The sequence below is a fragment of the Pan paniscus genome, chromosome 4, assembly GCF_029289425.2.
Source record: "Pan paniscus chromosome 4, NHGRI_mPanPan1-v2.0_pri, whole genome shotgun sequence".
Lineage (NCBI taxonomy): Eukaryota > Metazoa > Chordata > Mammalia > Primates > Hominidae > Pan > Pan paniscus.
The window spans coordinates 34113669-34139602 of NC_073253.2; the positions used below are offsets into that span (position 1 = coordinate 34113669).

Genomic DNA, 25934 nt, shown 5'->3' on the forward strand with positions numbered 1-25934 from the left:
TAAGAAACGGAAGAGACGAACTATGTCCACTCACATTCTGGGAAAATCTGATCCCTGAGACCTTGAACGCACTAAGTAGAGGCCATCACACCGTCACGCACTTTTCCACCTTAACAAGTCAGAGGGCATGTCCCCACTTTACCTCAGACCTGGGACTGCAGCCCCAAAACCTAAACTCTGTGGGGCAGATGGATGCTCGTTGGTTGGTTCCTTTACTGGGAAAGAGCCGTGGTCTTCTCTGAGATAACAGCGACTCTGAGGTTACATAAAGGTTTTGCTTTCCTCTCCACAAACCTAATATAGGTGTGCCCCCTTCAGCAGGCTTATTGCTGGAGCCATCGTGGAGACCGCCCGGTCGGGTTCTTGTTTCAGAGGAATGAGGCATTGTGGGAGACTGGAAGGAATTTTGACAGCTGGGTCTGTTTCCCTAGGGTACCTTTGAGTGGTCTAGAACTGTGCTGTTTATACTGTAACCATTAGTCACGTGGGACTATTAACATTTAATTCCATTCAATAACATTAAAACTCCAGCTTTTTAGCCACGCTAGCTGCATTCCAAGTGATCAATTAGCTGCATGTGGCTAGAGGCTACTGTACTGGGCACCATGACATAGAACATTTCCACCATCACAGCAAGTTTACCTGGGCGATGCTGACTGAACCCCTTTGAGACTTACGTGGTTCACTGGTCAAATGGGGGTAACAGCATTTGGCCTGCTTGAAGGTCTGGGTTTGGACCAGATGCCGCTTTCACAAGGTTATCTCTATCAAGAGCAGCATCTGCAGTGCTTTGAGCCTTCATCTGTAATGGCTACTCTGTATGTTTTAACTCACGTAATCCTCACCCTCCCACAGAGGAAAAAGTGGCATTAATCCCCATTTTTACAGATGAAGAAATGGAGGCCTGGAGGAGCTAAATAGTTTGCTCAGACACAGCCAGTAAATGCCAGAGCAGGGATTTCCATCAAGATCACCCTAACTTCACAGCTCCAACAGGATTCGAAGTACCCCCAGCTCTGAGATCTCTGCTACAAAGACACATGAGGACTGAATTTAACTCCTACTGTGATTTTTGGAGATGTAAAAACTCTCTCCTCAGCTGCTATGAGTGACTAGAGTGGGGTTGTGAGATCCACTAATTCCTGTCTTCTAGCTCAGACTATATTTATTTGTTAATTGTGTTTGACAGTGTTAGGGAACATATATTTTAATGAAAGAGTGAAAAGGACTCTGTTTTGTGTGTGTGCGCGTGTGTGTGTCTGTGTTTATAGGTTAAAGTATATATAAAACCCTCTTATAATGGGAAAAGGGTGCATATATGTAAAACATACCATAAGCAATGCTAAATGTAAAAGAACAAATTGAGAGAAACAAATATCATTTGACAGATAAAGGATTTTGTCCTGAATATATAAAAAGCTCATAATGTCAATGGGAACAATACTAAAACTAATAGAGCATGGGGTAACAGGAAGAGGGGCAGAGACTTGGAGGCCCCTCTCAGGTGCTGGAAATGTCCCAGATCTTGAGCTGGGTGGCAGTTACATGGGCGTATACAGAGGCAGAAAGTCACTGACCTACACACTGAAGTTTATTGCCCTTTATATGCGGTATGTGATATTTCAATAAAAATGCCAAAAAGCATGTTAACTGAAATGTAAACTCAAGTTATTCATTATTAGCTAAAAATGTGTCTCTTTGTTCACCATAAAATGAATGTAAGAGAACTGGAGTGAGTTAGAAATATAACAGCTGAGCTATTTTGATAGATTTTGTGAAATTGCTCTCCCAAGGGACCCTGGACTCCCTGTATCATAAGTAATAACGGAATCATCAAATGGCATTACTGCTTCTTGCCAGTCCCAGTAAAGCAGTTGATAGCCTATCCTTCCCCACCTGACATGGAGTTCTGGGCAGGCACCAATGTCTTTCAGTACTTTTTAGTTACAAGAATGGTGTCATTTCAACAGTCAAAATGTCCAGTTCAGTATATTCTTCAAAACTTCAGTCCAGCCTCCCTCTAGCCCTGGCGTGGGCTGCTTCCATCCTAGTGGCCTGCACAGGAGGCCCTTTCTGCTGCCTCCACCACCTCTCTACTAGCTGGCTATTGCTTCTGATCCTGCAGCTCAGGTCCGGGGAAAGCAATAATTTAGTGTGATAGTGTAAGGGGAGCCCAGCCCTGGCTCTCTCTAGATGTGGCAGGTGGGCAGTGGCCAGCTTTTCCTGTGTGGGGCACTTTGGTGAGATTTTGGAGACCTCTCTGTGGGAGACTTAGGGCCAGCTCCCCTGACCCTGGCAATGTCTGTCCTCCTGTGAGTCATTTTCAACTCCCCCAGGCCCTGGGCTGCCAGTGGTCTGCTTCACCCAGCGTCTGTCTACGCGTCACCCCTCCAGGCCGTCCTCTTGGGTAGGATGCAGGGCCATCCAGATTGGACTCCCCATGGACCCATCTGGTTCACTCAAACACATATGAATACAGCTCACTCCTAGCATCCACCCCTCTTCACTTTGCCCAGCCAGCACCTTTCACCTTAACGGGGAGGCTAGCTGGATGGTTTCCTTGAAGCATTTCCTAGAAGTGAAAAGGAGGCATCTCCCCACCTTCCCCATAGTGGTAGGGAACTTACACAGATGACTCTCTCTGGAAATCTCCCTCTCCTTGACCTCTCCTACCTCAACTTCCCACAGGTGGGTGATCACAATTGCTAGCAGGATTGATTTCACGAGCTCTTAGCTGGTCTTGCTTAGGTGGCCTAGCCACTCCATTAAGGCCATGCAGGCTGTTGCTGCTACCTATTTTACCTGCCCCTGTGCCTTTGGTCCTCTGCCTGAACGTCAGAAACAATCTGAAGAATTCAATTTAACAGCCGGCCACACATGTAATTACGTTAAGTCCAGTGGCTGTTAGTGGGCATTTTCCCAATGGCTGGAAGCCCCTTGAGGTCAGAGACTGCCTGGATCTTGGTCACTCCCACACCTACCCCAATGTCTGGAACATTCTGGTGCCCAATTCTTATTAGTGAATGAATCAAGGAGGTGAGAAAACAGAAAAAGGAGTAGCAGTGTTCCTCTGTAAACTCCTTTGGGGAGGAGATTTTTATGTAGGTAGGTCATTTTTGTCTGATCTCATGTTTTAAAAACATGCCCCTAAGCCTACAATTAAGAAAATATGTGACTGTTCTATTCTCGGCCACTTGTCATTCAGGCAGTACCCAGAGCCTGATGGCGCCAGTGGTAATCTGCAGACACAGCTGCAGCTCTTTTACCAGCGTCATTCATGGTCTGTGAAATTCCTCGAATAAATGGACAGAGCATCTCTTCAGAATTGGTTGGTCAATACGATAATTGAGGAAAACAAAAATTGCTATAGATCATACGTGAAAGGCCTTCGACAGAGTCTTGTGCACAGATCTGAAATGTCTATAGCCAGCCCCCATCCATCTGTCTGTGCACAGAGGACAAAAGCAATCACGGGAACATTTGGTTAATAGCACTACAGGTCTGAAACCTGCAGGGACCTGGGAATTGTGTAAACGCTATGTAAGGCCTCCCAGCAGGAGATGCTCAAGAAGCATGTAGACCTCTAATGAAAACACTTCCTTTACTTAGACTGTCTAAACACACAGCCCTGATTTCTGATCCATTAGTGATCATAGTCTCTGTCTGGGCTGACTTTGGAAACTTTAAAGGCTAGAAAATGACCTCCAGGAGAGAATGAACAATGGAAACATTAAACTATAAACTCAATTCGACAAGTATTTACTGGGCATCTGCCATGTGTTCAGCATTGCAGAACTATGTGAAAGGAGATGCAAAGATGAATGAGACAAGCAAGGAGCTTACAGGCTGGTTGTAGGGTGATGAAATGTGCATCTCTCCTGTCCATAGCCAAAAGGGATTTCATCACACACATCAATATCATGCTTTATGCTTAATTCAGCATCATCTTTAACTTCATCACATCCTTGGGAGAGGTAGAGCAGGGATGGTTGTTCTCATTTTCAGAAGAGGAAACTAACACCTGAAGAGGTGGAGAGACCAGCTTGGGGCCCCACAGGAGCTACAGTGGCAGAGCTGGAGTAAGAACACTGGGCCCCTGACTCTGGGCTGCTGTTCCCTCTGCTGATTGATAGACAAGGCACATGAGAGAAACCCAGCTTGGGCCTGTGGCTTCACTTTCAACTTAAAAGGCAACAAATAGTGAGAAGGTATAACAAAATCAGGAGCAATAGGCCAGAATGTATTCACATAGGAAGATTTTTAGAACCCCCTAAAAATGGAACATCCTAGCCTCCCCAAATATTAACTAAAGAAAAAACTAGAAGGCTCCAGAAGATGAAATGCTATCCTAGCACCACATGGGGTAGAATTAGGAGGTGACATCCTGGGGCATTCTTATTTCTCTGGAGAACCAACCCCTAACCCCATACTTCTGCAACTTTTTAATTCTCCTGAATAAAGCTCAGGGTAGTATCTGCCAATGTTAGTTGCCTTTGATGAGAAGTGAGAAATAATTAGATGATGTCGAATACTCTGTGGCGGCCTTGATTCTCTAGATCTGTGGGTAAATCTACCTCTTGACTGATGTGGATCTACAGCTTTTCTGTTTCTAGAAATCGAAGTGGCCTCCCTGGGTAGTTCACCATGTGAGAAAAAATGTAACTGTTACCATGCTTGGCTGTAGTTTTGAGATGAGTACAACTTCCTACTCATTTTTTAAAAGCTACTGATTCAAAATAATCAGGTTGCCACAATAATGCTATATTCTTCCTTAAATGGACTCAACTAGTACAAAGTGAATCAGATAATTAAAAATCATCGTATCCAAGCCCTTCGCTTTATGATGTGAAAACCAAAGACAATAAGGGTGAGGGTTGGTTGACAGCTGGATTATAGCACACGTTTTCAGACCAGCAGTCCCATCTATAGCTATATGCTGCCTTGGGAGAGTAAAGACCTGCAGATAAACTTGGATAAAGATACCAAGATGGGCTGTTACTCTGAAAGCACCATAACAGTCAGCTTGCTTAGGCTCTGTGAAGCCAGGGCCACCTTCACATCTTCTGAATGAAATGGCCCAGGCTAGGCCCACAGTTGGTGAGAGGAGGCAGTATGCACACAATGAGGCCCGAAGACTGTGAGCTGAGAGCAGCTCTGTCTATTTGAACCATTTACCAATCCATCACCAAGAGCCTGCCTTGACTTGCTCAAACCACCCATTGTGGAGGCCAAATGATTACCAGGCAGCCATAAGTGAGTCAGTAAAAGGAAGAAAGGGAATCTGGACACTCAAGCCAGCAAAAAAGAAAAAAAATGCCCTAAAGCAATTCCCATTAAGTGGAAATTTCACAGAAATGTCTTGCACACGGTCGTGTACTCATACAGAGAGGATGAGGAAGGTGACAGGAGATTCACGTGACAAGGTTGCACCAGGGCATTGATAACCAGCCATAGAGCCCTGAGGCCCACTCATGCATGCAGGGGAGGTAAGGAAAGACCTTATGGGAAGAACTTCCTTGGGCACATCAGTGAACGAAATAGCCAGGGTCTGTATTTTACCCAATGGTGAGGTCAGAAGAGAAGACTGGATCCCTGAGCTATTTACATCACTCACCTATGCCCCTGCTGGAGGGAGAGTCTGAGGAGCTGGGATCCCTCTAACTGGAATTGGAGATGGACAAGCTTGCTCATGTATAAGCACAGCTGCAGTCACTCAGGTCGCAAAGCATCTGAACCGTCTAAACAATTCAGCTGCCAAATCAGGTGGCAAACCTTACCGTAAAACTCTTTATTGTAAAGGGCTTCCCTACACTAATCTCTCCCCATCTATGAATTTTTTTTTTACCAAAAATAAAAAACTCTCAGCATCCTGTCATTTGCTTTGTGGTGCTTTTGTAGCTACTGTAAAAATTATATGTGAATTGGGAGGGATTCCCGTTTGAGATAATTAGAAAAAGAGGGCACTGGGGATTGAGAAAAGGGAAGTAAGGTGAATAGGGGAACCAAGGCTGGAGGGCTCTGGGGAGAAGATTTGGAAGGGAGGAGGGGAGCTGAGGCCAGGGGAGAGAACCAGCTCAGCCTTATCTAAGATGCAAAGCTACTTTGCATCTTAGAAGCCACTGTGGGCCCCAGGAATTAACTGTCAAGATTCTTGAGAAAAAATCAGAGAGGAATAAGATGGACCATCAGACAGTGGAAAAACTGTAAATGTTAAAACTCATTATAGTGTTTTATCTGCAGTGAGGCAAAATGGATTTACCAGCAGCTCACTGAGACTACAGGGAAAAGAGACTAGACATTTCTCATGCGCTAAGGATGGTTCTTGGAATTTGAATCATAGAGGATTAAATTTTTTCTATTTATTTAAGATGTGTAAGATGGAATGTTTACATTATTTAGTATGCTATCTTTATTACTTTAATTAATATTTAAGAACTTTTATGGGCTTACTTGTGGTGAGGCTTAAATGCCATTTTTCCTAATTAGTAAATTCCCTTACCACAGGGGTTTCAGGAGCCTGCCCTCATGGTGACCCTATTGAACAGACTGTCACTACCGAGGACCACGCAGCAGACACGTGATGGGCTCTGTGAATATAGTGGCAGAAACTGCAATTACTTTGGCACCAACCTAATAATAAAGACCTGGGAATACCTCCCCATGGGAGTGCCATTTATAACACACGATTCTCATTAGCAGACTGACAATTTGATTATATTTCTTTTCATATATGCTGCACATGTTCTGCTCTGAGCCAGGCAGGGCCCATTCTCTCTCTCAAATGCTCCTTGCAGGGTGCCAGGCAGGTGGGTGTCCAGGAGGGCCTGCCTGGTATGTGGCAGTGGGTAAGAAAAGCATTATGCATGCATCACATCAGGGGGGCAAAGTGGCACCTGACTTGTTTTGTGAAAGAGGAATAAATTCTACAAACGTGCACTGAAAACACATAAACAGATAACAAGTGGGTGTCCTGTCAGTGTAACACAATTTAAAAACAGCATTGGGACCCAAAACATCAACGGGCATGAGACAAAATATCTCCAGAATCAGGCCCAGAAAGCACTCCCTGACCAGATCCCAGAGTGTTATTTACCTCCAGGGGGGACCGTGAGGTTTGTGTCTAGCTGGGTGGGGGGCGGGGATACCACTGCAGTTGGCAGCCTCTCAAGCATAGCTCCACTTACAGAGAAGACCTTGTGAAAAGTGCTCCCAGGGTAGGTGGCACAGTACAGAGGCCTTGCTGTGGCTCAGGTGCCCATGGGTGAGTGCTGTTTCCTCAGAAGCTGCAGGGACAGAGGAGCCCCGTTTCACTGTGTCATGTCATTTGCAGATCTGAAACAGTGGATGTTGGCAAGACACTTGTGTCTGCTTTGATCTGTACGCCTAGCCTATTTCTTCCCTTCCTAAGTTCCAGTGTCAAGGTTTCACACTGAACTCCAAAGAATCGGGAGGTGTTTTACATGTGTCACAACTTAAAAAGATGATTTTTAAAAAAATCCTTGCAAGTAATTAATGAGGGCACTGACTTACCTGTGCGTGCTTTGAGACCCAGTGACGGAGGACGTTCAGAACTCGATTGGTAGCCGTTCTCCGTATAATAAACTCTTTATCACATGTTCTCTCGGTGTTGTTAAAGCCTTAGGAGAAAAAGAAACACACACGTGTTGCAGTTAAAGCCACTCCCTAGGGACCTGGAAAAGGTCATATATTTTAGGACATTGGTTAACGAAACTCACAGATGACACTTCTTGGCAGAGAGGTGCGCGTGGCTTCAGACTATTGTGAATTCCGCTCACCTATTACACTCTCAGCAGCAAGGCCCTCGTGCGGTTACAGGTGCAATTAAATAAATAATGCACACATATTTATTGAAGACCACTGATTAAAGCTAAAGCTGCTCTCCTGACACCTCCATTTATGCCTGTCTTGCTCTATAATACAAAGCCAAGAAGGAATCTTAACCAAATATTTGAGTCAGCATTAATTTATACTTTTGCCTCATAGTAACTGCACAACCGATAGCATTTTCAATATCTGCAGATGAATTAGGCCATATCTTGGCTCATGGATGATTCAAACACTTTACTGTGCATCCCTGTACTGAGAAGCAGTACAGCATCACGGCTAAGAATGTGTATTTAAAAAATACTCCAAGAGTAGATTTTAAATGTTTTCACCACACACACACAAATAGTAAATATGCCAGGTGATAGATCTGTTAGTTCGGTTTGATCATTCCACGACATAAACCTATATCAAAGCATCACATCGTACCCCATAAGAATATAATATCTACAATCATTATTTGTCAATTAAAAAGGAAATTTACAAAAACCCCATGGATTCCACAACCAGAGTGCCTGCTCTTAAATCACTGTTCTCCCACCCTGGCAAGTTAGGTCGCCTCTCTGGTGACCGGTTTCCCACATTCCTCATGAGATAATAAGTGTACCTACCTCATAGAGTTGTTGTGGGATTAAGACTTTTAATACATGCTAAACATTTAAAATGGCACTTGCACAGCAGTGAGACTGTAATAAATGTTAGCTATGATTACAAATCAATCTTGATTCACTGTCTTTGAGTCTTCTCTGTGCTGGCTAATGTCTCTATCTTGGCTACCTTTTCATTATCAAGAAACCATTTTAATATTTTTCCACTGACACACTGTTTTAAAAGATTCTGCCTTCCAATCACAATGAAATCACATTTCCTTTAAACATCAATTAAAGCCTTATATAACCTCAGTGGCAAACCTCTTGAAAGAGTTGTCTAGGCTGGGCACGGTGGCTCATGCCTGTAATCCCAGCACTTTGAGAGGCCAAGGCGGTGGATCAGGAGGTCAGGAGATCCAGACCATCCCGGCTAACATGGTGAAACGCCGTCTCTATTAAAAATACAAAAAATTAGCCAGGCGTGGTGGCGGGCGCCTGTAGTCCCAGCCTTTCGGGAGGCTGAGGCAGGAGAATGGTGTGAACCCAGGACGCAGAGCTTGCAGTGAGCCAAGAAGGCGCCACTGCATTCCAGCCTGGGCAACAGAGCGAGACTCCGTCTCAAAAAAAAAAAAAAAAGAGTTGTCTATACTCACTGATTCAACTTCCTCACTTCCTGTTCTCTCTACATCCTACTCTAAGCTTCTTATCCCATCTCAGCGACAAAACAGCTCCCATTTAAGGTCCTACCAATAACCTTCATGTCCCTATATCCAGGGGACAGGCTATAATCGCTCCCTAGGAAATCTCGTCTAGGCCTACCACTTAAATGATTACCTACAAGCAAATTAGTCATATATTTATATCTCCAGATCTCTTCTCTGAGTACCAGATCCATATACGCAATATCCAACTGTCTCTTTCTATTTTCCTGTTATATATTTCAAACACACTTCAAACTTGATATGTCCAAAAAATAAATAAATAAATAACCAATGGCCTTTACACCAACCTTTGTCTTCTTCTAGTGTTCCCTAGCTCAGTAAAGAAATACCACCCTCCCTCCAGTTATGTAAACCTGAAACTTTGGAATTATTCCTGTCCTATCTTTATGCTGTTTCCTAATAATTTTATCTGCTATATAAATCTCAAATCTGTCCCATGTCTTCCCATCTACAAAACCAAAACTGGGGCTGAGCTACCAGCAACTCTGTCTACTGTAATAGCCTCTGGTCTCCTCTAACAGCCTCCCAGCTGGTCTCTGCTCTCACTCTTGCCTCCTCAAATTTGTTTTCCTCTCTGAAGTCAGAAAGATCTTTAGGATTTTAGAAAGAAAATTAGGATGTGTTGTTCCAGTGTTTAAAGCTCTTTAGATGGCTCTTATGATAAATACAAAACTCCTGAACACAAACTACAAGGTCTTTGGTGGTTTAGCCCTAGCTCCTCTCAGTCTTTTCTGAAACCATATTTTTCTCTTCTTCTTCCATTTCACCACACTTCTTTTTAGTCATTCATCCTTACCCCAGGGCCTTTGCACATACTGCTACATATCTGAAACAATTATCACTCCTCTTTTCACTTAGTGAAAGCCACTCGTTTCCAATTTCACTTCTCCAAATGAGCGCTTTCCAGCCTGAATTGGACAAAGCCCCCATTACATATCTCACGGCACCACACACATCTACTTTATGGTACTTAGCACATTTGAAATCATAATATTTGTGTCATCCATGAAGACAGGGATCTAGTATGATCTTGCTGGGCACAAGCACCTGTCTGGCACATAGCAGAAGCTGTATACAATATACATTTGCAGAAAAATGAAAGCCTAGATAGTATGAACTTACTAAGTTTTATTGCATGATATATGACTGTAAGGATAACTGAGTGAATGACTGAAAGAATAATTCTCGGAGCTTACGAGTGAGTTAAGAGAAAAAAAAATCTCTAAGTTTCTAAAGGCCAGAGGCCCCTTCTCCTTACTCCTCTTCGAATGTAGACAGGCATCTTCCACCCACCAGTGGACATTTTAATTCTGTCAGAGGATGGTGATGATGTGTTCTTGGCAGAGTAAGTATCTTGGGAAAAAAATCTTTTGTTATTAAAAACAGAAATTCTGAGTAAAATATAACAAATATCCTTCTAAATGCATAGCTGAGTTCTCAAGAAAGTAAGGAATTTTCCATGGTCAAACACACAGAGGGATCTGAAAAGCAGAACCAAGTCTCTGAACTGATGCTGGCTGTCCTGAGGGGAGGGAAGGCTATCAGTAGCATGGTGCTGGGATCGTAACATCCACATGGTTCAGGAGGAGAAGCACCAGGACCTTCATGAAGTGGGAATGGGGAGATGGGAACTGAGACTCCCACATAAACCTGGAACTCTCAAAGGAACACCCCTCCATAAAAGAAGGTAACAGGGAAAAAATTTATCCTACCTGCAAAAGGAGACTACTAAGAAACTTGTCTGCCTCTGCCTCAGTGGGGTTGTGGGAGAAGGTGGAAACATTCTCCTCGAGAAGAGATAATCATAGCCCACTTCCTGCAGGCCAGAGGCTCAGGTTGAATCACTATTGTATGGTATACCCATCTAATGAGAAGTTAAAATAAAAAGTGGCCTAGGCCAATGATGACCCTGAGGACCCCAACAAAAGCACATGCAAAACCTCTGCCGAGGAACACACACCTCAGCCTGCACTGGATCACCATGGAGAAAGCCCTTGAAGAAGAGCTCACAATCCAAAATTATAAAATGCACAAACCGTCCACATGTGCAATGATCAGTAGGCACAGGGATCAGGAACCTGATGCTCCCCACCCCACCCCTCCATCATCACCACCAAGAATTTCAGATATGAGAATTATTAGATAGCTCTAATTTAAACATACAGTATGTATTCCACATGTGAGATATTAATACAATAGATTCTCCTGGATTATGGAGAATTGGGTTATGCTGCGCATGTGAAAGATGTCTAAAGCCCCCCAAATATTTGCTATTTTCTTTTCCAGAAAATGGTACAAGGACTTCTTGGGGGTGGATCTATGATTTTAGGAGAGAACGGCTTCCACATGGTTACTGCCACCAATTAGCAGTGTAGTCCCTATTTAAATTAAAATATATTGTCCAAGGAGCTCCCCATTTAGGTGGTGGTTTGCAGCAGACACTCTGGCAAGTTGTAGAAAATTGTTCACATAGCTTTAAAGACTGTGAAAAGTGGTGAGATGGGCATGTCTGATTGGAAGCATGTTGGCATGGACCTCGATGTCTATGTCATAGCAAGAATGCACGATCAGCTTCACACATGACAGCACAGTTAAAACAATCACAGCTAATGAGTATACAGCACCCCCTTTTACAAAAAATGATCAAACTGCTACAGGCATGTCTCTTGGAGAGATGACATCTGGTTTGGGGCATTTCTAAATTGTCCCAAAGGGCATTTGGGACAAATTAGGAATTAAGAACGCCATTTCAGTGATGCATCATTTTTCATTTCATACAAATGGGACGTAATCTGTCCAACAGCATCAATGTTATCAATGTGCTCTGCTTTGCCCAGTAGATATTTTTCTTTTTCCTTTTTTTTTTTTTTTTTTTTTTTGAGACGGAGTTTCGCTCTAGTTGCCCAAGCTGGAGTGCAATGGCACAATCTCGGCTCACTGCAACCTCCACCTCCCAGTTTCAAGTGATTCTCCTGCCTCAGCCTCCTGAGTAGCTGGGATTACAGGCAGGCGCCACCATGCCCAGCTAATTTTTTTGCATTTTTAGTAGAGACGGGGTTTCTCCATGTTGGTCAGGCTGGTCTCGAACTCCCGACCTCAGGTGATCTGCCCACCTCAGCCTCCCAAAGTGCTGAGATTACAGGCATGAGCCACTGCGCCCAGCCCCAGTAGATATTTTTCTAAAGAACTGTAGGCAAGATAAAATCATGTAACTGGTTTGTATACTACTGTGCACTTGGATTACAACTGGATTTCTACTCTTTGGTTGCTATTATGGAAAGATCATTAAGATTTATTGCTTCTTTGTGCCAGGTGCTTTGCTAGGAGCTTTACAAGTGGTCTATAACTTAACCCTCACAACCAAGGCAATAATAACAATTGCCATTCATCACATGCCCACCAAGTGCTAAATACAGTACCATAAGTAATGCGGCTTCTTCAACATAAGAGCAACTGCATAGGTTAAACATTGTTATCCCAATTTGCAAGCAAAGAAACAGGAAACCAAAGAGGCTAAGAAACTTGGCCAAGGTCACAGAACTAAGAAGTGTGAGAACCAGGATTTGAGCCCAGGTCTGTCCATTTCTAAAACTAGAGTGCTCTTAATTACACCCCTGTGCCAGGATCCAAAGTGTAGGCCTTAAGTTTCTCTTGCAAGTTAGTAAACCAACACTTAAAGGTACAAGAGAAGACGCTATTTGGCTATTTGGAGAAAGAAAATGCTTTCCTTTTAATTCTCTCTCTGTTCTAAATTTTGAAGTGTGAGAGCATGACACCACTATTAAATAGACAGATATGTTTCATATTGTCATGGATTTTAAGGCAAAACCTTTACTTGTCTAATGGGAACTTAGATTTCCTCAAAATGTGCTCTTTTCCCAAACTCATCACATTTCTTATGTGACAATTATGTGGACCAGAGCTTTTCTTAGTGTGGATTGCAATAAAAAAGTTTGAAAGTGACTGATATAGACAATCTGATTACTAGCACTATGTTTAAAGAATCTGCATTAATTTCCCTGAAATCCTGGGTAATCAAGTTTGTGCTTTGCTATGAAACATGCTGAGGAAAAAGCAGAAGATGCTTCTCCTCTTGTCACTGTGCCTGCTTTGCTCTGTCGCCAAACACTCTCTTCATTCTCTCCCTGACCCTCCAGCCTCTCCACCTCTGCCTGATTCCTTGGTTCCTCTTTTCTAGGGTTGTCCCCATTCAGTTCTCACCCTCTTGGGGACATGCCCTATCTTGTGGTTTTTCTATGCCTTCCAACCTGACACCTCCAGTTCCAACAGTACCCCAAACTCCTCATTTCAAACTTCCTATTAGACATGTCCATATTAATGACACATTCTCCTCTCCTAAGAAACATATCTAAAAACCAAGTGTATGTGTCTTTTCTTCCAACTGCTCCCCAATCTAACTTTCCCATTGACTTCATGGGATAGCCATGGTTTCAACCTCTCAGGTGGGACACCTTACTCTTCTTTGTCTCTCCTTGGTTTTTCTCATTCAGTCAATAAATTCTGTGAACTTTTGGTAGCACCTGTTAGATTTATCCCTTCTTTTCCATTCTTCTGCTGCCATGCTGTGTGCTCCACATATGGGTTTCAGTTATTGTCTCCGAGATATTCTTCCTTTCTTCATTCTCTCTGTTCTTATACTTTCCTTCTATCCACAATTCAATTATTCGATCAGTGTCTATAAAGCACCTACTATGTTCCAGATACTGTGTAGGTGCTGAGTGAACAAAGGGAGATGCTCCCTGCTCTCGTGAAGTTTTCTCTATAAAGCAGGAGGAGATGGCCTTCAAACAAGTAAGACGCCAAATTTACAAAACTCAAAACCTTGGAAATGAGTAAGGTGCCTATCTCTTCCAGAATAATCTTCCCAAATACCCCTTTAATTTGTTACTCCTCCAACTCAAGTACTTCTCATGTCTCCCTATTGCCCATAGAACCAATCTAGAACATTTTCCTAGACATGATGAGGTTAAGCAACTTGTTTAAGGTTACACATCTAGTAAACTGAAAATAGCTGGTCAGTGCAGACAAGCAGATTTTCCATACATACATCATGGTAACAGTGTTCACTGAGTCTATGAATTGACATACTGTTTCTGGAGAGATGAGTTAGGATAACAGTTAGGATTATGGAAGCTCAACTTTAGTCTGGATAGGGCAGGACATTTGGTGTAGTAATCTGCTGGTATATTCAACTGCTTCTAAACTACTTCCATCTTTATTTGTTTATTTATTTTTTTAAGACAGAATCTTGCTCTGTCACCTAGGCTAGAGTGCAATGGCACGATCTTGGCTCACTGCAACCTCTGCCTCCCGGGTTCAAGCCATTCTCCTGTCTCAGCCTCTCAAGTAGCTGGGATTACAGGCACCCACCATCACACCTGCCTAATTTTTTGTATTTTTAGTAGAGATGGGGTTTCACCATGTTGGCCAGGCTGGTTGCGAACTCCTAACCTCAGGTGATCCACCTGCCTTGGCCTCCCAAAGTGCTAGGATTACAGGCATGAGCCACTGCTGCCCGGCCTAACTGCTTCTATCTTAATGGAGTACAGTTGGCAATCTTTTGTTTTCAAGGTACAGAAAATCCAACTCAAACTGGCTTGGAGTAGAAAGGAAATTGCCATTTCACATATCTGGAGACAGTGATAGTTCTAGATTCAGATCTCATTTGATTCAGAAGCATATGATGTCATTTCTGTCTCACTGCCAAGCAGAAAAGATGGGTAAGGCTTTGCTAGTTTTATAATCTCACCACACATCATCCAGAGGATGAGAGGGCATTCTTTCTGGAAACTTCCACTGAAGATAGAGGAAGTTTCTATCCGAGGGCCCCCAAACAAATCCTTGCATTTTGCTGACATAAACTGCATCATAGGCCTTCTATAAACTCATCATTTGACAATGGTAGGGATAAGCGGTGGTAAGTTCCCACACAAAGCACATGGCCAGAATGTGAAGGGGAAGTTTCTTAAGGGTGTCATTGGCAAGATGCTAATGAGGCAATGAACAAATATGCCTCAGAGTGGATTTGCTTGTCTGTTTTTACCTTTCTATAAGTGTGTTCTTATCCTTCAGTTTTTAAGTTCATCTCCTTACTCAGGTTAACCTGAGATTTTCTCTAAGTGCAGTTAACTGTAACAATAAACACACACACACACACACACACACACACGCACATCCTTGTAGATGAGGGAAAGCAGCTCAGCAGATCTATCATTATTTGTGATGAAAAATACATGAAGAATGGTAAAATCAATATCTTTGCTTTCATCTTTCAAGGAAATCAGTAATTAAAACTGTCAATTAAATTGTTCTCATAGATTTTTTTAAACAACATGTGTTGTTTAGATTCTTAAAGGAATGATTATATATTGAATTTAAAATGAAACTTATTGAGAACCTTTGTGTATTATTTATTTTAATTCCCATAATTCCATAAAAACATATTCCTTGTTTTTATAGATGAGGAAACTGAGCCTCAGAGAAGTCCAACATCCACCTAAGGTCACAGATGGTAAAAAAGCCAGGATTTATGACCAGATAAATGCCTCTAAAATGCAGGCTCCTCCCACTGACACATACCACCTGCGCGCCAACTCATGAGGAGCAGCAAGTTGTTCCTGTTGATTCTATGTAATTATCAGCCCTCCCATCGCTGCTGTCATCAGCTTTTATGCTCGTATAGAAATGCAACAAGAATATACTGCCAGGAAAAAGGCGGAAGGTGACTTCTGCCAAAGGAGAATGGAGACAGGGGTTAGTGTGAGGTGAAGCCACAGGGTGAGCCAGTTTAAAGACTTCCAGAAATTGTCTGGGGCAAGAAGGAAAGGGATGGGTTAGAAGCAGAAAGGTGACAACATGTTTGTGGGAGACAATAACATGAACCAGTTGGAAAATTAAAATAGAGTGCTCTAAAAATTCAAGAAATATAATACTCCAGGTCAGAGTTTCTTGACAGCAAAATCCATATTACTCAGAAAGGCCTTTGAAAATACAGCAAATGCTCTAGAAATGGTTAATATGCAGAACACATACACACACACATACACAAACACAAAAGGAACACACTTTGAATTTTCTGATAATTTTCTTGTCTGCTCAACTTTGTGACCAACTATCTAAAAAGTGAAGGGAGGGAGATTTTGTGTGCTTTAGTTTGAATTCCTTGATGGGGCATTAGTTACCTCCTGTGGATAAGATGTCGCACTCCAGCCTGATGTGAAACAATATTCACCCCCTTGGCATTAAGCAAACTTTCCCCACAAACCAAAATAATAATGATTTTTAAAACCCTCTGTATTTCTTTCTACAAAATCCTACATACACACCTAGAAATGCTTTTCCATGGGAATGGGATCAGGAGTGAGTGGTAGCTTCTTATCAGGGAGGGTGCATTTAAAGTGTGTTCAGTTGTGAATGAGCATGCGCCTGCGTATGCAAGGAGAGGGGGATGGCCACCGAATTAGTGGAGATGTTCCAAAGAAGCCAAATTAGATAATTTTAGAGATGGTTAATAAGGGAGGAAGAAAATGGGCCATTTTCTTCTCCTCAATTTTTAATATATAATAATTTATACAAAAAGGTTTTAATGTCTAAACACAGTAGGCTTTACCATTACAACATGAATGGTAGGAAGGGTGGGAGGAAGGGCGGAAACCAGGAAGCACAAAGCTAGCCCAGCTTGGTCAGACAAAATGTTTACTGAGCATTTTTGTGGCAATCAATGGGTAGGAGTTTTCTTTTGTGGACAAGGAAAATAGTTGGCTGCTCATAGGAACCTATGTTCTACTGGGAGGAGGCAGACATAATAAATAATAAATCATACAAGTGGTATTATTATCTATAAGCAAATAAATAAGGTAAATTCCAATATTGAACAGAAAAAGGGTGACTAGGCCCATGTGAGAGAAAGGGCACATTAGCTAGCTCGGGCTGGGGAAGGCCTCTCTAAGGAGAAACACAGGAGTTGGGACATGAATGAAGAGAAAGACAGAGTCATGTGGAGATTTGGAGGAAGAGTGTTTCAAGCAGAAGGAGCAGTGATTGAAAAGGCTGGGACAGCTCTGCTTGATGGAGGGATGGGAAGCAGCCCAGTATGGCTGCAGCCCAGGAATCATGGGGACAGGAAAAGGGAGGTAAAGTCAGAGGGTAGACAAAATCACCAAGCTTCTTTTAAGCCAGTTTAAATAGCTGAATTTTATTCTCTGGTATTGGGAAGCCATCAGCGGGTTTTGCCCAAGGGAATCATATTGTCTGATTTACATTTTAGAAAGGTTACTCTGGCTGCCATGTGCAGTGTGCACTGGAGGGGGGCAAAGTGGAACGAGGAGAGGCTAAGAGTGAGGTAGTGATGCAGGTGATGCAGATACTGTAGGTGGTGCAGGTGACACAGGTGGTGCAGGTGATAACAGTGGTGCAGGGAGTGCAGGTGCTGCAAGTGATGCAGGTGGTGCAGGTGATGCAGGTGGTGCAGGTGATGCTGGTGGTATGGGTGATACATGTGGTGCAGGTGATGCAGGTGGTGTGGATGATAACAGTGGTGCAGGGAGTGCAGGTGATGCAAGTGATGCAGGTGGTGCAGGTGGTGCAGGTGATGCAGGTGATGCAGGTGGTATGGGTGATACAGGTGGTGCAGGTGATGCAGGTGGTATGGGTGATACAGGTGGTACAGGTGATGCAGGTGGTATGGGTGATACAGGTGGTGCAGGTGATGCAAGTGATGCAGGTGATGCAGGTGGTGCAGGTGATGCAAGTGATGCAGGTGATGCAGGTGGTGCAGGTTTGGGCAAAGGCTGTGGCTGTAGATGGTAAGAATCATTGGTGATGGAGGGGCTAAGATGTGCTGATCAATCAGATCTGAAGGTCTGTACTGAATTGAATAGTATTCTCCCCAAATCCACATCCATGCAGAACCTGTGAAGGTTACTTTATTTGGAAACAGGGTCTTTGCAGATGTGACCAAGTTAAGATGTCAAAGTGGATTATGGTGCGTCCTAATCATTATAAGAGGGAAATTTGGACACAGACACACCTAGAGAGAAGAAGACCATATGATGAAAGAGGCAGATATTGGGAGTCATGATGCCACCAGCTGGGGAACCCCAAGGATTGCCAGCAAACACCAGAAGCTAGGAGGAGGCAAGGCAGGATTCTCCCCCAGAGCCTCTAGAAAGTATGGCCCCGATGACACCTTGGTTTTGGACTTCTGGCCTCCAGAACAGTGAGAAAATAAATCGTTGTTTTTTTAGCCACCCAGATTGAGGTACTTTGTTATGGAAGCCCTAAAAAAACGAATTTAAGGTCTGAGGGAAAGAGGAATCAGGAATGGCTCCACTGTTCAGGGCCTGTTCAGCTGGGTAGATGATGATACCACTTCCTGAGATGGGGCAAGGGCAGGTTTGAGGGAGAAAATCAAGAGTTTGATTTTAGACATAGTTAAGTGTGAGATGCCTCTAGACATCTAATGATTACACTGGAAATGCAAATTGAGAGTATCAGCATTTAAACAGTACTTAAAAATCAGAAGTCTGGATGGGCTCACTTAGGTACAGAGTGTACCAGACAAAGCCCGTGGCCCCACAACCAGGAGACATTGGTCAAAGAGCCAGCAAAGCAGACCAAAAGAAGGAGGAGAGCAAGTCCTGGAAACCCAGGCACATTAGTCTCATGGAACCCAAGAGGACAGGAAATATTTCAACAAGGAAGAAGTGATTGCTGTGTCAAACGCCACTGAGAGGTTGAGTAAGACAAGGGGATTGGATTTGACTCTGGCAAGCTATCGGTTGTCAGTGATCTGGGTCAGTCATTCCAAGAGTGACGGAGTAAAAGTCCAAATTGAGGGGAAAAAGAAGGTGATGAAGTGGAGACATTAAGTATGGCCAATATTTTCAACACATTGTGCTTTGAAAAGAAGCAGAGGAAGGGAGCCATAGCTGGTAAAATGGGTGATATTAAGACACCGGTGCTGGGGGCAGTGGCTCACACTTGTAATCTGAGCACTTTGGGAGGCTGAGGTGGGTGGATCACCTGAGGTCAGGAGTTCAAGACCAGCCTGACCAATATGGTGAAACCCCAACTCTACTAAAAGTACAAAAATTAGCTGAGCGTGGCGGTGTGCGCCTGTAGCCCCAGCTACTTGGGAGGTTGAGACAGAAGAATTGCTTGAATTCAGGAGGCGGAGGTTGTGGTGAGCCAAGGTTACGCCACTGCACTCTAACTTGGGCGACAGAGCCAGACTCTGTCTTAAAAAAAAAAAAAGACGCTGGCATGCTGTAGGAATGATTGATAAAGGGGGAAATTGATGTCAATAGAGAAAAGGGTAACTGCAGGAGAACAGTTCTTGAGGTGAAAAGGGATGGGATGGGGCAAAGCGGAGGGGCTGACCCAAGAGCAGTGTGGGGGGATGATTACTCCACAGCCTCGGGGAGAGGGCAGAGGCTGAGACCAAGTGTAGTGTGCTGGCGAAATCAGTGGAGGGAAGAGGTCATCCTTGACCATTTGTATCTGCTTTTGCTGTGAAATATGAGACAAGATCATCAGCCAAGCCTGCAAGGGGATGTGGAGATCTGAGAAGAGGGGAAGGCGGTAAAGGGTAAAAGGCAGTGTAGGAACATGACTTTACTAGGATTGTCTGGCAGTGCAGAATATCCATTTAAGATCTGAAGTCTTCCTGTGAGTCCCAGCAGCACCACCCTAAGAGTCTCTCCAGACAATGGCTCTGCTGTGTCTGAGTGCCAAGTCGGCCTGACCCCGTCATTGTTCAGTCATGCTCTTCGTTGCTCCTACTCCCCACCTTTGATCTTTCCATCAGAACTTGCCAGGGGAGGCATCTGCTTTTCCTCATGTGCCCTGGAGGCAGCCACAGAGAGGAGAGGCCGAGGGGTCAGAGTGATGGCATCCCTGCCTGCAGCTGCTCATGGGGGCTTCCATTTTCAATTCTGTGCCCTGCGTTGGAACTTACAGAAAGCCCAGCGAGGAGAACACCACTATCACTGAGTGCGCACTGATGTGTGCAGTGAAACCCCTGCAGTTAAGAATTTCAGACGGATTCTAACCAACTCGCTGTAGAATTCTATTCAAGTGGATTAGTTTAACAACTGACTGATTGATGATTGCAAATTTTAACAATCTCTCGGTTTTGCAGTTTCTCTTGTTTGTGTCCCTACTGGTGATGCTTTTCTGCCCTGCCCCCTCATCCGAGGCTGTTATGGGGCAGAAACAATAGCTACGTCTTGGTTGGCCTCCAGTCCTCAGGACTGATACAAAACAGGCCTTGGATAAATTGGTTGCTGTGTGTATGTATTACAGTGAGTTCTTCTAACTGTGTTAAGTAGGAATTTCTGATGGGAAGACCAGACTTGGACAGGCCAGGTCCTTTATGCTGACAGCCTTGTATCCGTCACTCTATCCATGGAGGGCAATGTAACATAACTCACAATGGTGCTAACAGCTCAGTGTGGTGATGCTTTAACTCCATACTGCCAGGATCATCCCGTCTCTTCACTCGGGGAAGACCCTGCCACCTAAGACTTAAAGACTGAAGTCATTTCATGAGGGGAATCAGGAGACACCCTAACTTCCCTTCTTTCAAAAGCTCTCTGCAGTTTCGTCCTCATTCTTTTCCTTTACCCCTGGGGAAAGCTAAAGATGAGCTGGGAAGAACATCTCAGAAGGGACTGGGAATTTTTAAATCGGCTTAGCTCAATGAACGGCCTTAGAAAAATCCCCTCATCTCGGGTTCTCAGTGTCCTTTTTGGTCACAAAAGGAGCTTATCTGGATGCCTCTAAGGTCCCTTCCTTAGTGTCTCCTTGGATGAAGCTCAGGTTGCCCACCATGCATCTGATACCATCCTTTCGCTGACCTCAATTATCAGCCCTTCGTCCCTCCCCCATCCTTCCCCTTCAGTATCCATAAATCCCTCCCATCTGTGTACAGAGGCCTTTCCTCAACACCGCCACTCCCTCACATGTGACAATAGAGGCTGTGTCTTTCTTGCTTATCTTAGGTATCCTTGGAGTATCTGTAAGCAGACAAGGGCTTTTGTCAGGAGAAGTAAAGTTCACGGCCAGGTGCTGTGGCTCACACCTGTAATCCCAGCAGTTTGGGAGGCTGATGTGGGTGGATCTCCTGAGGTCTGGAGTTCGAGACCAGCCTGACCAACATGGTGAAACCCTGTCTCTACTAAAAATACAAAAATTAGCCAGGTGTCGTGGCACGCGCCTGTAAATTCCAGCTACTTGGGAGGCTGAGGCAGGAGAATTGCTTGAACCTGGGAGGCAGAGGTTGCAGTGAGCTGAGATGGTGCCACTGCATTCCAGCCTGGGTGACAGAGCAAGACTCCATCTCAAAAAATACAAAAAAAGAAGAAAAGAAAAAAAGAAGTAAAGTATCACTTTACTTTTTGCCCCAGTAATCCGCTGGTGCTTTGGTCCTGGGTGTTTCTTAGTAAAGTCAGGCAACACCAATTCTATACACCTGACTGCATCTATGAGTTTACATAAGGCCCCTGAATGGAAATAGACTACAATCCCATCTTGTCTCTTTGAGGTTCAATGATGCTGAGATATATCGGGTGGACCTATATGGCACAGAACCAGGTCAGACAGTAGGAAAGGATGAGGGGGCCTCCAGAGAGTCAAGTCACCAGGAGTCTGGCCTGGTGTGCTGGAATAAGTCTCAGGGCTTACAGAAGGTGTAAGTAATATGGTCTGGACGAGTTAGCTCCAGGCTAGTTGGCAGAGATCTACACTGGCCCCAGAAGTGGCCATGAAGAGAGTGGGCATCACAGAAACACCTCTGGAGATGAGTCAAAGCTTTGGCACGAGCAGCAGAGGCACACAGGACCAGCAGGTGGGGCTGTTGATATAGTTAGGACAGGACACATGGCCTAGAGCAGCATCACCAGGCAAGGTCAGGCGGATAATGTCAGGTGAAAACAGTGCTGGAAATTCTTGGAAATATTCCCAAAGAATTCTTTGAAAGATGGATTTTCCTGTGATGATCCATACTGATTACAAGGTGAGAGAAGCAGCTATTAAGTTATTAGAATTCAAGAATTGAAAAGAATCGGGCCTCGCTTTGGGGTCCAGTACTGGAGGCCTGGAACATTGGGTTACATTTATACCTCCCTGCATGGAAAAGGGCCTTACACATGGTAGGGACTCGGTCCAACTGTTCGATTCTTCCTATTTTTTTAAATCGGAGATTTTTTATTCACTTTATCATTTGTGGATAAATAGACCAACACAGACTGCTTCCATTTATGGGAAGACCTTGATATTTCCTGAGTCAGGAGGTTCCTAAACCTCCCTGCTTTGGAATTTACCACACTTCTCTTCCCATCTCCTCCTCCCCAGGGTCCGTAACCACAAGACTTGAGGTATTGTAAAGTACTTTCAGTTCAGCAACTGAGGACTCAGAAGAGAGGCCTGTACACAGTTGTGAAACCTTAAGCCCCTGGAAAACGCCCACCGTTCAAGGGCAAGGTCATGCTGGGTCCCACCCTTGGGGAACCCTCCACACTGGCAGGCTGCGGATTGGCTCTGCCTGTCTTTCATGTCTCTGCAAAGTGTTAACAAGTCGATTTCTATCGTTTTAGTGGAAAATGGCCGCTCAATGCTCAATGTTGAAAACTTTCAACACAGATTACTGAAAACTCTTAAAACATATTTGAGAGCCTCCAAGTTCCTCTTCTGCCCCGCCTAGATGCCTTCCCCTCATCTACATAGGACTCTAACTCCTATAGAGGAATTTCATCATTCCTCCCTCTAGAATCCATACTTTGCTGATCAGGCCAATACTTACTAATTGGTATGCAACTGCCAGAAGGCAATAGAAGCTCCCCAAGAATTCCACCCCTAAATCTGTGTTGCCATCGCTATTCATTAGACAAAGTCCTTTTTGAAAACCACAAATTCTGAAAGTATTTTCTATGCAACTTCCCAAGAAATGATTTAACAGTCTAGAAATGATTCAAGTCTACCAGATACTTGTAAAAAAATATTTTCTGCCAAATCAAGTCAAAATATTTGGTTAATATGAATTAATGAACCATATTCATTCTTAAACTTCATGAGGGTTTTTTTTTTTCATCAAACGTGGCCCAATTTTGAGTCCAGAGACCTTAATAACCACAATGAATGTGTCATTTTGGTTAGAAAAACAACTTTCCAAAAGTAAACTAACCTCTTGGACTTGAGGTCCTATGGAAAGGCTGTAAAGTATACTAAACCCATGGAGTGAATGTGCAGGTTGCTGAGAAAATGCCCAGTCTTGAAGAAATGAGGATGGCCTTTGTGCTCTTCTCTCAAATTTATGCCAGCTCTGTCTTACTCTTCAGAGGTAGAAGACCTCTGGGTTAAATGGCCTAGGAAATATACTACATTGAAAGCATCATTTTTAGAGTTCAAACATTATTGTTATTATAATTATTTTATAGCTAACATCACTCAGTGTTTACTTATGTCAGGGACTAAGCTCATTTAAGCTTCACAAGTCTGCAAGTCAGAGTTATCCCCATTTTATGGAAAATAGTAACAATACAATGCTAATATTTACGTAGTGTTTATTATATGCCGGGAACTGTTCTAAGCAATTTACACATATTAACACATTTAACACCCACACTAACCTCATGAAGTAAGAGAATTTTTGCACTGCACAATACCACCAGGTTCCATTCACATCAATGATGATGTGACCACATCAGTCGTGGTTTCTAATTTCTCCACCTTCTAAGGGTTCTTGAATGAGTAAATGCCTCCCAGCGTAGTGGCCAGTCTAGCTCTCTGATTATACAGCATCTCATGCTGGGACATATATCACATCTGTACTTCTCCCAGGTCAGAAAAATAAAGGACCACTTATTTTAAGCACAGAACTTGATGTACACCCATATGCACATAAACTTGGATCTCACAAGAACCCTCTAATTGCATGTTTCTTTTGTAGCGAGACCACATGTTGCACAAAAACTGCTTTGCCTGAAGATATTGTAAAGTAGTGAGTTTGGGGGGTCTGCAGAGTTGCATTTAAATTTGTGAGAGCACCTTATGTACCTATTTGGCTATTTCACTTATGCACATTTCCCCAATATATTTATACCTTAATTCAAATATATATATTTGAATTAAGATGGTTAAAAATGGACGTTCTTTCATAAGCATAACTGAAGACAGGTAAAGCGCTAAGACACAGAAGCGTTCCTCTCTGTACTTTGGGGCTTGAGGGCTCAAAAGCTAGAAATCGCACTTCCTAGGCTCTCCTGCAACTCAGGTTCCAAGTGCAAATGGAGTATCAAGGCCCAGAAGACGGAAGTGAGGTGGAGGCTATTTTCCTGCTGCTGCAGCTGTCTCAGCTGGCAGGTGGTTGTAGAGGCTAGGACTCTCCTGCAATAGGGTGGCAGCCTCCAGGTGTGGAGTCACAGAGGCAGCCTCCGCAGAGGCAGCCTCCCATAGGGGCAGCAGCAGCTTCCTGATCACTGACTGCAGCTAATTTGATGTCTTCTTGAGGCCAGCAATTCTAGCAGAGATGTCCTGCTTTCCCAGTGCCCCCCACCACAGAGACAGCAGCCCCCTTGATGGGCCAATTGCACACGGTGCTCCAGAAGTGATTCCTAGATGCCCAGCCTGGAGCCTACTCCTCCAGCCCTTCTTTCTCATATACCCAATTTCCTGTAACAAATCTCTTCCCACGGAAATTAGCTCATTTGTTCCCCCAAACCAAACTTTAATGGATAATAGATAGCACGTGACAAACACCCAGTGCTCAGGAATCAGCCTGCAATGCTCAATGTTTGCACTTAGAAACCAGGAGCTGCTTTTTTCCTGTCGGATGTCAGAGGCAAACAAGGGAGTCAGTGCCCTGGCAAGTCTTGGCACTCAATTAAAACAGCACATTCCATCCAGGTGTGCTGGCTCACGCCTGTAATCCCAGTACTCTGGGAGGCCGAGGCAGGTGGATCACGAGGTGAGGAGTTCCAGACCAGCCTGACCAAAATGGTGAAACCCGTCTCTACTAAAATATACAAAAATTAACCGGGCGTGGTGGCATGTGCCTGTAGTCCCAGCTACTCATGATGCTGAGGCAGGAGAATCATTTGAACCTGGGAGGCGGAGGTTGCAATGAGCCAAGATCATACCATTGCACTCTAGCCTGGACAAAACAGTGAGACTCCATCTCAAACACAAAAACAAAAACAAAACAAAAAAACCCCCAGCACATTCCACATTTAGAGGTACCAGCCCCGGAGGGCTGAAGTCTGCCTTCTAACTGATCTGCATAATTTCTACTTAAATACTCATACTTCTCACAATCAACTTCTCACCACTGCCCCCCATGTCCCCCACCACCCCCAACAAAGAAAAGAAAAAGAAATTCCAGCAGAGCAAAGGAGAATTTGTGCAGAGGCTTCTTTCTCAACTCTGAGTACCATCCTCAGTAAATCAGGCACTTTTGAGCCCATCTTTTGTGTGTGCTGAACCCCTATTAACTGAGCCCATATTTAAAAAACAGTTAGGCTACGCGTTTTAAGCCTGCCTCAGTCTATGCTTGCCTGGCAGAATCTAACCTCCCCTTTAAATGAGAACCAATTACTACAAGGGATCATTCTTTTGTAGCTTCAGAAAAATAAAAAAAAACGGTCTGACTGGCAAAATAAAAGAATTTAAATAGAAGATGATAATGCATACAGGACAAAGGCTGGCAATGAGTTCCTTGGGGCCAACAATGTTTATATTAATAATATCTTCATTATGAGGA

At 43.8% G+C, this 25934-nt stretch overlaps 1 protein-coding gene across 4 annotated transcripts in view; it reads right to left on the reverse strand.

The window, feature by feature from the left end:
* Nucleotides 1–25934, reverse strand: part of RASGRF2 (Ras protein specific guanine nucleotide releasing factor 2) — a 278300-nt gene that overhangs the window by 42215 nt on the left and 210151 nt on the right. For all 4 annotated transcript variants that reach the window (XM_003822263.6, XM_034959856.3, XM_034959854.3 and 1 more), the window contains one exon: nucleotides 7531–7637. In XM_003822263.6, the coding sequence (XP_003822311.1) occupies nucleotides 7531–7637 (107 nt within the window). The remainder of the gene's footprint in view (nucleotides 1–7530; nucleotides 7638–25934) is intronic.